The 14,309-nt window shown below is 42.5% G+C and overlaps 1 protein-coding gene across 3 annotated transcripts in view; it reads right to left on the minus strand.

Annotated features, from left to right (window-relative positions):
- Nucleotides 1-14,309, minus strand: part of RBM19 (RNA binding motif protein 19) — a 177,489-nt gene that overhangs the window by 109,064 nt on the left and 54,116 nt on the right. For all 3 annotated transcript variants that reach the window (XM_074205845.1, XM_074205847.1, XM_074205846.1), the window contains exon 21: nt 14,082-14,198. In XM_074205845.1, the coding sequence (XP_074061946.1) occupies nt 14,082-14,198 (117 nt within the window). The remainder of the gene's footprint in view (nt 1-14,081; nt 14,199-14,309) is intronic.

The raw sequence follows: 14,309 nt of genomic DNA on the forward strand, positions 1-14,309 counted from the left end.
CCTCAACTGTAAAATGAAAGTAATAATATCACCTACTTCCCAGGGTTGCTGTGAGGAGCTAATGATAATAACTATAAAATTCTTTACAGAGTGGGAAGAATAAGCATTATATTGTTACCATTATCATCATGATTATTAAGAATGGACTAAACTGCCTTCAGTCATCTTCAAAGTGTCTTTAAGGACCCCAAGTTTCATGAAACAAATGCTTTATCTCATTATCAACATTCTGCCAGTATTGCTGGAAGGTGCCAAGACATGGAATATTAAGAGTCTCAGAGAATTGAAAAAATGTATCTAATGGAGAAAATGATGGAAAAGAATGTGATAAGCATGAGCTGCTCTATCACAGAACCAATAACAAACACCAAGGAAGATGTCACCAAGGAAATGTGTGGATAGGAAGGGATGGTCACAAAAGAGTGATGGGTGGTAGGTACGAGGAATAACAAGAAAGCAAGGAAGGCCTCCAGAACCCTGGGCAGAGCTCATAGGGAGTTTATAGGAGGACCTAACTAACTAAGGGCCACAAAGAATGGGCAGATATGGTTGGACTTTGATCCATACTATTGGAGAACAGACCCAATCCATATGAGTTACTGAGTCTCTTAAGGTCCCTTCTCTATTCAGACTCTAAAATCACCTCAGAATTTTCAATTAAGCCCAAAGTAACTGACTTCTGATAATTCTTACTATAAAGTATCAATGAAGAGGTGGACAGGAACCCTTCCAATCTCATACCCTCTCACTAGAAATATGGTTGCTTCAGTTGACTTTCCTAGGGCTTTGACCCTGTCCCAAAAGGAACAATAAGAGCATGAACAAAATTATCAATAAAGACTAAGCCAAATGAATCTCAAAAACTCAGGATTCTCAAGTCCAACTCCTTCAATTAGAAGTGAGGAGATGGAGGCCCAGAGAGGTGACAAGGCATGTCACACAGCTAATAAGTGACAAACTCTCTAGCACTTATTCTACTAAGCAATATTCACTCTTGAAGGGTGAACCAGAATTATCCACAGGATGGAATAAATTGAGATGACAGGATCACAGATTTGGACAAGGAAACGTCTTAAGAAGTCATCAACAAGGACAGATTAAAAAAAAGTAAATGTTCCAATTTTCAAAAAGGGGAGAATAAAGTATAAAAGCTATGATCAGTGAGCCTGACTTTAATATCTGGCAAAATTTTCAGACATATTATTAAAGGGATGGTGAGTGAACATTTAGAAATAGAAGTAGTGATCACAAGAACTAGTGTGGTTGCACCCAGGGCAAGCTGGGGTAATAACATTTCCTTTTCCTGACAGGATTAATAGAATTGTAGACCAGACCGAATGTTGTAGATATGCTCCATTTAGGTTTTAACAAATCATGTGAACAAACTTCTTAGCTATTCTTGTGGAAAAGATGGAGAGATGTCGGCCTAGATAATAGTGCAATTAGGTAGAATTAGAATTGGTTAAATGGACAGATAGAAAGAAGAGTCATTAATGTCCATTTGGAAGGTCTAGTGCAGGGTGACTCAAGAATCCGAATTCAGTCTTGTGCTGGTCAACATTTCTACCTATGATCCAGATAAAGGAATAGATAACAGGTTTATCAAATATGCAGATGATACCAGTCTGGGAGGGTCAGCTATCACAGTCAGGTTTTTAAAAGCTCTTGACAAACTGGAATATTGAGGACAAACAATTGGGGCTGAATTCACTAAGGTGAAAATTTAATAGAGAGGTGAAGTCCATATTTGGTAAGAAAAATCAACTTCCTTAGTGAAGATGGCGACAATGGTTCTGAAAAAGATCTGGGGGATTCGGTGAACTCTAAGTTCAATCTGAAAGACTGATAAGGAATCTTGGAAAATGAATGCACTCATACTTGGGGTGCACTGAGAGGTGGGTGTCCAAGACCAAGGAGGTGAGTCCTTGGTTATGCTGTCTTCTGCTCTGGTTAGAATATATTAGAGTATTCAGTCAGACTGAGATCTGGGCACCTCATTTTCAGAAAGAACAATGATGAGGAGAGGGTCCAAGGGACAACAAGCAAGACAGGAAAGAGGCTTGAGAGCTAGACTGGCTAAAAGAATGGAGGATGACTGACCAGAAAAAGAAAAAGACATGGAAGTTCTCTATTTGAAGGAATGTGATATGGAAGAAAGTCTGGACTCGCTCTGCTATTTCACAAGAGGAGGAACAAGAAGCATTGGAAAGAAGGATCAAAGTGGAAAATTTAAGCTTGACAGAAAAGAAGATTTTCTAACAATTGGAGTGATCTTAAAACACCATCACCCATCACCATCACCATGATCATTGCCGCCCCCTCCACTACTACCATCATCAACAACAATGACAATGACAACAACACCATCGCCTCTGCTTGAGGAAGTATAGAATGCTGAGGACTGCTGGTCAGATTAAGTGGACAGGTCTAATTCTTTGATGATATGGGCTAGTTCAGTATCTTCACTTTACAGATGAGAAAAATGAAGGCCTAGGAAAAAGTGACTCAAAAGACACACAAGGAATAAACAGCAGAGGGATAATTTGGCACCGAATATTGTCATTTCCTAGTCATGTATTCTTCTAAGATGAGCCCTGGGTCTCACCTCAACCTTGTGGAATACAGTGCCCCTGGAATCACGGTCTCTATCCTCCTTCCCTCTCTCCCTCTCCTCCCCTTCCCCTTCTCTTTCTCTCCTTTTCTCTTTTCTTCCTTCCCCCTTCTTCCTCTGTCTCTCTCATAAATCAATGGCCCTTCTTCTCACCACTGACACTAATTCCTTCTGGCCCTTGGAGTGGTCACTCTCCTGGTCCACACAAACCCCAAGCACACAAACACAATCCACCCTCAGAGGGCTGCACAGACAAGCACCAACTGCTCTGGTTCTATCTCCACCACGGCATGACAGCGCCAGGCACAGCTGGTCCCAAGGAACAGCTCTCCAGAAAACAATCTGTCCCACTTATTTAAGTACCAAATACAGATCCACAGGATGTGCTGCCCCTCCAAGTCCCTCAAACAAAACAGACCAAAGGTTTAAGGAACTGTTGGAAAAACTATTGTACGCTTAGAGATAATCTCTTAGTGAATGACAAGCTAGGGACCTGAATCAGGAGAGGGAATGTGGCCCTTGGTCACTACTACAGAAAAAAAAGGGAAGAGGGGATGGTTTAGGGGAAAAGGGGAAAAAGAGAAGGAAGTAGACAAGGAAGGAAAGGGGAGAGCAAAAACAAAGGGAAGGAAGAAAGAGACAGAATGTCAGGGAGAAGAAAAAGAAAAGGAGGGAAAGAAGGGACAGACAAGAGAATGACAGGAAAAATGATGGGAGGAAAGGAAAGAAGGAAGGAAGAGAAGGCAGAAATGGAATTGTAAGGCATAAAGAAAGGGAAGGAGTGAAGGAAAGGAGAAAAAGAATGGAAGAGGGGAAAAGGAGAAATGGGAAAAAAAAAGAAATACTAAGGGAAGAATGAGGGGGAAGGGGATAAAAAGAAAAGTAAAGGATAGAGGGAAAGGAATAGGGAAGAAGGGAGAAAAGGTAGGCAAGAGAAGCAAGGAGGAAGAAAAGGTCAGAAAGGGAGGATGGGAAGAATGAAAAGAGGGCAGGTAGAAAGGAGAGGGGAGAGGGAAGAGGGAGAGGGCAGGGAGAGTACAGGTGAGACTACTAGAAACATAACGTAAGTCTCTTAATTAAGGTTTTCAGCCACCTGTTGTGAACTCTGTCATTCACACCCCTAGCAGGTGGTTCACACCTATAAGGAAGAAAAATCTGAAACAACCATGCCATGAAAAGAAGAAAAACATGTAATTATCTGTCACGCAGACATTCTAAAACACCGTCTGCTTTTCCCCACTTCACTGATCATCATGGACACTTTACTAGTTGGGGGGGCACCCACATACCAGGAAGTCCACAGGAGCCTGAGGGCCTATAGGTTTAACCACAGGATAAAAAACAAATTCATGCTGGCCTCTCTTTACCTAGAAACAACAAAAAAAAGTGGATGCCTCTATTTTGTGAGTTGCAGAATCTGAAAAGTAATCCCCACCCCCTGAAGGAAAAAGCATGAATGTGGAATTTGATCTGAGCTCTTCTAAGACAGAATAGGATTTTGGGGGGAATAGGAGACAAATGACATGGATGGTGCTTGGAGGTCAACTGAATATTATAAATTCACCAATCTCAGAATGATGGTGACAGTCAGGGGAACAGGAAGGCTGAAGACCCCTCCAGAGCTCTCAGAGAAAAGAATGGAAAATACCAAGATATTACTCAAACGAGAAATGGAAAAGAGCAACATTAATAGTGATGGGGAGGATCTACCTGTCTGTCTGCCTACCTCCCTACCATCTACATACAACTGTATGCAAGAAATCAATTCCTTTTGTAAATCTATCTATCTACAGATAGAAATCCCTAAGTGCATATGCTTTTATACATATATAGACATGGTGGAACAAGATTCTTCATTCTTTTGAAGCACTATCATATATACCTCAAAGGATCAAGATTCAGAGCTGGAAGGGACCTCAGAGGTCAACATCCTTAAGCTACACATCCTGAAAAATAAAGAATTGATTAAAATGACAAGGCCTGTCAGTGACCAAGAAAGTACCCATGTTTTCAGATGTGGCTACTGTGTTCTCATCAGGTGTTGGTTCAACAAAAAAAACCATACAAAATGTGGCAATAGAGACACACAGGCAGGGACTGCCTTAGCCAAATGCAACCCCCCTTCTGGCAGAGGGAGATAAATGAAGTCATTATACACAGACATTGAAAATCCTTCCAAGAAGGGAAGGATATAATTTGATTTAAGCTTCCTCCCACAGCAAAGCCATGGTGATCGCCTTTAAGTGAGAAAGATGCCCAGCAGAACATGGCTAGATAACCCCAAATTCAAGAAGCAACCCAAGACCCATCAAAGGAGTTCATTCAATCCTCAAATGTATCCAACTAACTGTCCAAGCAGAGGCATTCCACTATCCCAGACATAAAAAACAGAAAGTTGTTTGCAACTTGGAAAAAGGGTAAACCTCCGTTCTGAACACTTGCCCATGAGATACTCTCCACTTTTTCTGCAGTCCTTAAAATGAAAAGAGCTGACCCGAGCCTCTCATTCACTTCTTGACTCTAAAGCAATGGAATCAGCTGTCTTTTTCTAACAGTAGGGAGCCAATTCTAGTCAAGACTTGACTCATTACTCCCTTCCATGTGTGCTGGCCAGACTGGTCAGTTTGCTACTCGGTCAGTCAGAAGCACCTACAACATGCCAGACTAGGCAAGCCCTGAGACTACAAAGAAAGGCTATGAACAAACAAGCTACATAGAGAATAAATTGGAAATAATCAAGAGAGAGGAGACACTAGAGATGAGGGGATTCCAGTAATCCATCTCCCACCTCCGAGCATTTGCACAGGTTAATTTCCAAGCCTTTCTTCCTGCCACTCTTTAGAATCCTCAATTCATGGATCACCTTGTACAGGAAGTCTTTCCCAATTCCCTAGTTCCTTAGTATCTTCTTGTTCGAATTCTTATATAAATATCTGCATATATATATATATATATATATGCAGATATACATATATATATATATATATATGTTGGCAGTAGAAGTAGAAGTTGAATTTTTTGAGGAAAGAGACTCCTTTTTGTTTTCTCTATCCTTGATGCCTTATCTAAGGAGGCTAAATGAATTGGACTGATTGGGATTAAAAGAAATGGGAAGAAACACAGGTTAGCAAGCAACTATACTAACATTATGAGCATGATGGATATGATACTGCTTGTCTTCTCAATGGGTGAGGGAAGGGTGGGGGGAGGAAAGAAATTGAAATGCAAAATTAAAAAAATGAACATCAAAAATAAATTTAATTTGAAAAATCATATGGATTTTTTAAAAAGAAAGTGGCTATGTCTTATTTTTCTGTGGCATGCATCCACATTAGGTAAAAGCTGCCAGGAAAAATTCTTGGAAATTGAGAGCTAGGAGTAGACATTTCTTTTCCACATTCTGAAGCCTCCAGTGGGGCAGGAGGGGAAAAAAAAACATTGAGGTCAGAGTCAGTAAATGTCAGGGCCAAGATTTGAATTCAGCTACATTATTCAGTTCAATTCAACAAACATATGTTAAGTTCAAATGCCTGTTCCAGATCCCAGGAATACAAAGACATGAAATAAATGGGGTCCTGACCACAAACAGCTTACAGTCTACTTGGAGTTCTTCAGGAAAGGATTCTGTGGCATTGTATCATGCCTTGGAAGTCTAGGGAACACTTCATGGATGACTGCAAGAGGTTTTCATTTAGTCCAGGGGTCAGCAAAAGACAGTCAGTGGGCCAAAATCAATAGCTGCCTGTTTTTGAGTGGTCTGTGGGAGAGGGAGAGGTAGACTACACTTGGCTCTTGGTTCATGGTTTACTGAGCCCTTTAGTCTCTGACTCTCCAACACAATCAGGGGATCAACAACATCCCAGAACGTATGAAAAAAATGGACAAGCTTTATTTCCTTCCTGATTCATTTAAGAGCCCAGACACCAACTGGCTGTGCTAAAGGCTACTGCCTTTAACGCTACTGGTCAGGTGAAAGGAAAAGTTTGCACTTTGTTCTCTCTGTCTCTCTTTTCCTCTCTCTCTCTCTCTCTCTCTCTCTCTCTCTCTCTCTCTCTCTCTCTCATGCTCTCACTCTGACAAGCTGATATCTCTTCTATTAGAGTTAACATAGTAGTAAGTGAAAGTTATTGAACACTGGCAAAGTGCTTTACATATACAAAGTCATTAAGTGGAGGGTCTGGAATCAAGAAGACTGGAGTTCAAGTCCAGTCTCTGACACTGCTTTCTGCCTCATTTCTCTCATCTGTAAAATGATGAATAATAATAGTATCAACCTCCAAAAGTTGCTCTAAGGATCAAATGATATGTTTGTAAAGCCCTTTGGAAACCTTAAAACATCACAGAAATGTCAGCTATTATCATTATCATCATCATCATCATCATCATCATCTCATCATTCAAAGTTGGTTTAAATGGACAATATGACACTTAACCGAAGGTTTTTCCATTATCGCTAAAATTCAGTCAGAAGCCAAAAAATACGGGTTGATTTTTTTGAGAGAGAATAGATAGATGGAAATCTCAGAAAAGTGAACAGAAAAAGAATTATCCAGAAAGCCAATGCAGAGTACTCCTGAGACAGGTACCCACTTTGATCCTGGTCCCTGCTGCCATGTGCCACCTGTCTGAATGCTGGAGAAGCTGGTTTACTCTGATGGTTAGAGAAGAGTAATAATGAGGCCCAGGGGGCCAATGAACCCTGAAGACAAAACCGCTTTTGCACAGACTCTGCTCCTGATTTCTACAATCTGCTTCCTGAATGCACACCATCAGTCAGAAGGAGGCTTGGGGAAGAGTGTAGATGGCTTGGTAAACATTCCCCCACTAGAAAACTAGCAAGCAGCCCATGGCTCTGGGATGGGGGTCAGGACACCGATGGCTCTGGGGACCACTTTCACCAACGATGAGAACTGAGACCTATCCCTGACTGATCATCTTTGTCAAGTCAACAAGCTTTAGGAATACCTACTATGTGCCAGGCATAAGAACAGAAAGGGGTGGGGGGGGAAGCTTTGTTCAAACCATAGTGTTTGACTTTAGACTGTAAACTCCTTGAGAGCAGGATGGTCTGTGATTTTATTTGCAGAGTGCTTGGTAAACAGCAGGTGCTTAACACATCTTTAATGAACTGCTCTGTCCTTGCCTTCCCACTAGATTGTCATGGGGTCTACCCAAAGTGCTGGGGGGCCTTTCTCTATTTCTCTTGGCCACTGCAAGCATACCAGTGGGGCCCATGGTCTACCCCAAAATTATCTCTTTCTCTCTGATATACTACATAATAACACCCTACATTTCTAAAGAGTTTTCTTTACAATAAAACTGTGAGGGTAACAACAGCACATTTCTTTTGTTTTTCTGTCATTTTTCAATTGTGTCTGACTCTTTGTGACCTCTTTTAGGGTTTTCTTGGCAAAGATATTGGAGTGTTCATTTTACAGATGAGGAAATTGAGGCAAACAAGGTAAAGCAACTTGCCCAGAGTCACACAGCTAGGAAGTGTCTGAGGCCAGATTTGAACTCAAGAAAATGAGTCTCCCTGACTGCAGGCCTGGTGCTGTTTCCCTGTGCCACCTAGTTGCCCTAGCATATTTATTAGCAATTCCATTTTACAAAGAGGAAACAGAGTTTCACTGAAGCACAATTAATGAGTATCAGGGTTGCGACTTCTGACTAGAAGACTAGTATTCCTTCTAGTCTACCATCCTGATTTCCTCATCCTTATCTATACACGAACAAGATGTTTAGAAGGACATATCATCTATTTAAAAAACAAGTGCCAGACTGGGAGTTAGGAGAACCTGAATTCAAATTCTTTTTTTGGGACACTGGACAAGTCACAAAATCAATACCAGGTGGAAGGGATCTTAGGAGTCACCAAGTTTAACCCTTACCCAAACAAGGAAACCTCTCCATAATTCACAAAGGAATCATCTTGGGGGGGGGGGGGGATCTGCCACTTCCCAATGCTTCCTGCATTAGCAAAGTTTCTGTCTATTGGTGTGCCTCTTGGAAACTTTCACCTTATGATTGAAAATGGGTTCTGCCTTCTGGGAGGCCCCCCAAAACAAATCTGATATGTTCTGAAGAAGAGCTTATCAAATACTTGGAAGACAGTTTTCATGCCTCCAAACCTTCTCAGTTCAAGGACAGATCTTCAGATTGTGTGAATTTGAGGTCCTTCATCCTATCACTTTCCCTTAAGTTGGTAATGCTCAATCTCAGTTTACATTTTGGTAGAATGTGGGTGCTAACAGCTCCCACTTCAAAGAAGTGAAAGAAGACACGGAAGCATCTTATTCAGGGGGGCAGCTAGGTGGCGCAGTGGATAGAGCACCAGCCTGGAGTCAGAAGATCATCTCAGACCTCAATAATTACCTAGTTATGTGACCTTGGGCAAGTCACTTAACCCTACTGCCTTGCAAAAAGAAAAAAAAAAGAATCTTTTTTCAGTGCCCACCAATTGGCATTGGCTGAACAAGTTATGGTATCAAGTGTAATGGAGCACTATTGTTCTGTAAGAAATCATGAGTAGGGGGACTACAGAAAAGCCTGGAAAGATTTGCATGAACTGATGCTGAGTGAAGTGAGAAGATTCAGAAGAATATTGTACACATTAACATCAACATGGTAAGATGATAAGCTGTGATGGACATGGTTCCTTTCAATAGTTCAGTTGCTATTCAAGGACAATCTTGAGAGACCTACTATGGATTATGTCATTCACATTCAGAGAAAACACTATGGAGTCACTTTTGTCACTTTTAAAAACTTCTTTTATGTCGTTTCTTTCTCTCTCAGGGCCCCCCCCATTTCTCCTTTTTTTAGGGGGGGGGCAAAGCAATGGGGTTAAGTGACTTGCCCAAGGTCACACAACTAGAGAATTATTAAGTATCTGAGTCAGATTTTAACTCAGCACTTCCGACTCCAGGGCTGGTTCTTTTATCCATTGTGCCACCTAGCTGCTCCTCCCCCCTTAGTTCTAATTCTTCTTTCACAACAGAACTAATCTATACAATCTGTATTAGGTTGTTTGATGCCCATGGGAGTGGGGGAGGGGGGAGGATGGTAGGAAAAATGTGGAACTCAAAAGTTTGCCAAAAGATGAATGCTGGCTGTCTCCTGCGGCTTTATCATTGTTAGTATTCTTCTCATAACATCACAGACTTATAGGAGGTCAAATAATCCAATGTTCTAATTTTACAGATGTGGGAACTGAGGCATGAGAGAAGAAATGATCTGTCATTGGATACAGAGGATTAGTTCAAAGATCCAGAAATGGAAGAGGCAAGAGACAATCTGGACCAATTTCCTCATTCTACCCACTATACCACATTGCTTCTCCCAGGAACCAGTACATTCAGGTCTCATATTTGATGGAAGTTAGGTATAAATGATCCCAGAACTGCTTGCCATTCCACTTTTTAAAAACTGTATAATGTCTGGAGGACTATCATACAGGAAAATTAAATGACTACTTTTTGTCACTGAATTAAAAGTATTGGGATGTGCATCTCTGGGACATCTCCAGATGATAAGAGATATCCAGAGAGGATGATGGGGATGACATGTACCACATTTCATGTCCCATCTGGTTTTGATTCTTTTGCTAGGTTTCTCATACAATATAAATGACATGTAAGGAGTGTTTGGCACAAGAATATCTATTAAAAATGCTATTTGAAAAATTTTATATGTCAATGTGGAGTCCAAGTGATGGAGGGCACTCTTGCTGACTGTGAAGACACACAGTTCCAGTAGTTTGTTGGCTGAATTCTCAAGATTTGTAAGGGAGGATCTGTCATTGGCCGGTCATCACTGTTATTATCACACTAGGCAGTCTCTTAGAAAACCTATAAAATTCCAAACTGTAGGAAAGCCAGACTTCCTAAGGAAGTACGTCGCATTGTCTGAACCACATGGATGTGAATGTGTCCAGAGCCAAGCTTCCTTCACAGAGAAGGCTAAGAGTGTCCCCTGCTGTTCTGTGCGGGGAAGTGCCTTCGATCCTAGATAATGGGGAAAACAACAAAAGGTGGGCAGGAGGAGAGCCAGGGGGGCTTTCAATTTCCAGGGGCACAGGGAAGATGACCTAGAAAAAACCCCGTCGCAAGGGGAGGGGCAGAGTGTTTGAGACAGGGGTCGACAAGTAATTATGCAGAAGCACCAGCCAGTCCCTCCTCTTCTCCAAACAAGGATATGGAGCAGCATCAAACAAAGCTTTCGTGCTCTGCATTGCTGGCTTTTGTTTCCGGGATAACTGCGGACTAGAATGGAACTAAGTAAGACTGTCCTTGTGTAGGGTATTATTTCCTGAGTAGCATGCGCTCTTCTCTGCACACCCGTTCTTATCTGGAGGCTCTTAAATGGAGATCCTTTCAAAAGGTTATGATGGAATCACTTGGAAACAAGCAGGCATGCACTTGGGTCCTGACTTACCTTGATGGAACCCTGGAGATGTGGCAAAGAGAGAGGTTGTCCTGAGATTCAGGGGGATCCAGGTTCAAATTCCCACTTAGCTGGGAGACTGTGGCATAGCAGCTCAGCCTCTATGAGCCTTGGAAACCTTTCGAAGATGTACCTGCCATGCTCCACAGAGTCATGAAGACCTGAATTCCAATGCTCCCACAGAAAATAAGAGTTGCATGTCGTATCTTTTTGGGCCTTGCTAACACCAAGCCTTAATCTCATTTTATCCTTGCAAAATTCTAGGCAGTGAGTGCCATTGCTATCCCTATTCTAAGGATGATAAAAGAGAGACAAACTGAGGTTAAAGTGACTTGCCTAGAGTCCCACAGCTAGTGTCTGAGACTAGACTTGAACTCGTCTTTCTGATTGCAGGGCTAGCACCCTATCCACTGCTCCACCTAGTTGCCTCAGATACGTGACCATGGGAAATCAGCTCTTGAACTTTGTATCTGTACCCCAAAGGGTCTAATGGCTGAGAGACAATTGGTGTCATCCACTTTCAGACAAACAAAACAAAAAACTACAGAATCTGAATGAACATTATGTTCACTTTTTAAAAATTTCTTGTATTTTTCATTCCAATCCCATGGCATTCTTTATTTTCCCTCAGTCCGAATTCCTCATATAGAAAATGACTAATATGTAAACATGTTAAACACAAATGTACACGAACATTGTTCTCTAGACTGTTTGCAGCTGAAGGGGGGGGGTGGGAAGAGAAGGTGGAAGAAAATTATGTAACTTATAAATATGCACGTGGATGATTATTGAAAACTTTCATAACATGTAAGTGGAAAAATAAAATATCAATGAGATACAAAAGGCAGCTAATAAATGCTTGTTGTGTCATTGCTCTACAAAATATAGATAATAGCATATATGTTGAAGAATGATAATGAGGATGAAGGAAGGTCATCTACGTCAAGATAACCAGGCTCTCCTAGATTGGCCAACAACAGGTCCCAGGTCAAGCAGTTGTTCTGCTTTGGCTAGAAACTCTAAGGGTCTTCCCCTCCCAGATTGAGGGTTTTTTTTTTTGCCTAGGTAAAAGAGGCCATGTTTGGCTCAATTTCTTTCCTACCTTGCCTAGATCACTCAGTCAAACTGAGACCTGTTAAGGACTCTAGCTTAAAAAGTCCACCGTCACCAATTGTCATGATCCATATTTGACCACTGGACCCAAATAGCTCTGTAGGAGAGACTGAAGCTGGGGACTTAGCCCAGCACCTCCTCCCTCAGACTCAATTCAGGTACTTGTCATGGCACTACCTCCCTGATATCCTGGTCCTCTTTAAGAATGAAAGACAAACAACAACAACCAAGGTAGGGATGGGTTTTACCTGGGTCATCCTTGCGCTACATAAAGCAATAAACCTCAGATTTCTCACTGGAGGCTAAAATGCAGAAGACCACACTGTCTCCAAGTAAAATATACCTCCTAGACCCGAGAGGGTCCCGATAGCTAATTAGTAAAGACCTACTATGGTTGCTGACTTTATCACGACATATCCTGAATGTCACCTTCTCTGTGGATACTCAGATCAGTCCAGTGAGTGCTGAGTACCCAAGGCTGGGGTTCAGGAGGCCTGGGTCCTCCTCTAGGAGACCTCAGTGACTTAGATCAAGTCCCATAATGGACTGAAGTCTTCCCTTGGCTCCCCCCCACAGCTGAGCACATTTATTCAGTCTGGACCTTGGAATTCACTGGTATAGAGAAGTTCCCTCTAGGAAGGCTGATCTCTGAGGATTTTACAAATTCTAGCCTTTGAGAGGCAGAGGCATGTCAAGAGACTTATTTTGGCCACAGTCAAGAACGTGTCAAGAGACTGAACTTGAACCCAGGTCTTCCCACTCCAAAGTTAGTTCTCAGGACACTTTGCCATGCTGTCCAGTATACTGTAGGTGCTTAATAAATACTTGCTCAAATGGATTGATCTGAAGTTAGACTGTGAGCTCCCCGAGGGCAGGACTCACCTTTGCCTTTGTAGCCCCAGTGCTTAGCAAGGTGTACCTCAGCATAGTATGCCTCCCAGCAACAGCAGGAGTTTAATAAATGCTAACTAAGGAACCTGTCCAAGCTTACTGAAGCAGTGATTCTAAGTGAGTCATTTCTTCTCCTTTCCTGCAGCTCTAGGAAGAGCTATGGGCAACCTTACAGATCACATCCAGCTCTGAGCCCCAGCAGGGGCATCATGCTCAACACAGCCTTGTGAGCCCTTAGCCACAGTGCCTGGCAGACACAAGGCGCTTAATAAATGCTCGCCTGCCAAGGGACTCTGCTGTTTTCCAGGACCTGACAAGCCTACCCGGACACAGCCTCATTTGTCTATATGGTCTGTGTCTTTGGGGATCTCAGAGATTCTGGGTTAAATGAGACTTTAATTCCTATGTGCTTGGTGCACCAATGTAAACACTGATTATCATAGTCTTCATCATCACCTCCATCACTATTAGTACTTAGCAGATCATCATCAAGATCATCATCATCATCATCATCATTGCTGATGCTGTTTAGCAGACCACAGTAGAATCAAACTCACCCCTCCTATCTAACTCCTCCCAAGCAGTGTCCCCTCTACCCTTACTCTAGACCTTCTCCTTCTCTTCCCTCATCCAAGCATCCTCCTTGTAGGTCTCGATAAGTGGCTCTAACCACTCAATGAGATGGTGTTACCATGTGAGCTTACCAAGGTGAGGACACTGGGTCCGGGGCCTTCTGAAACAAACTATTAACTCAGGGAAGGAGTGGCTTCAGTATTAGAGGGTGCAGAGGACCACAGGTATCCAGGGTGAGCGATGTCAGAGCAGCCCCTCCCAAGAGAGCCCCCCGATGAAAGTTTATTCCTGACAAAGATCTCCATAAGACTCCATTGAGAACTGCTCAGAGTCCCAGGGCTTCATAGGCCACTTTGCACCCAACGTTGTGACACGACTCTGAGATCACAAGGGGAGAGGTCAAGGGTAGCAGGCATCCTTAAATAATATGACAAAAACATGCCCTTACCTGAACAGTTCTCTGATTTCCCGCACACTGGCCTGGAAGGGGATGTTCCGGACTAAGATCTTCGACGTCCTCTGCTTACGGGTCATCTGTTTCTGCCGAGCTGATGTCACAGCTGGCCTGGTGAACAAGCAATTGATCATCCAACAGAAGGACTTGGTACTTCCTTCCCCCATCCCCAAGCCACACTGGCCCAGCTTCCCATACTGAACCAAGCCAGGTGGGCAATGT

This window comes from Macrotis lagotis, chromosome X (assembly GCF_037893015.1).
Source record: "Macrotis lagotis isolate mMagLag1 chromosome X, bilby.v1.9.chrom.fasta, whole genome shotgun sequence".
NCBI classification, from domain to species: Eukaryota; Metazoa; Chordata; class Mammalia; order Peramelemorphia; family Peramelidae; genus Macrotis; species Macrotis lagotis.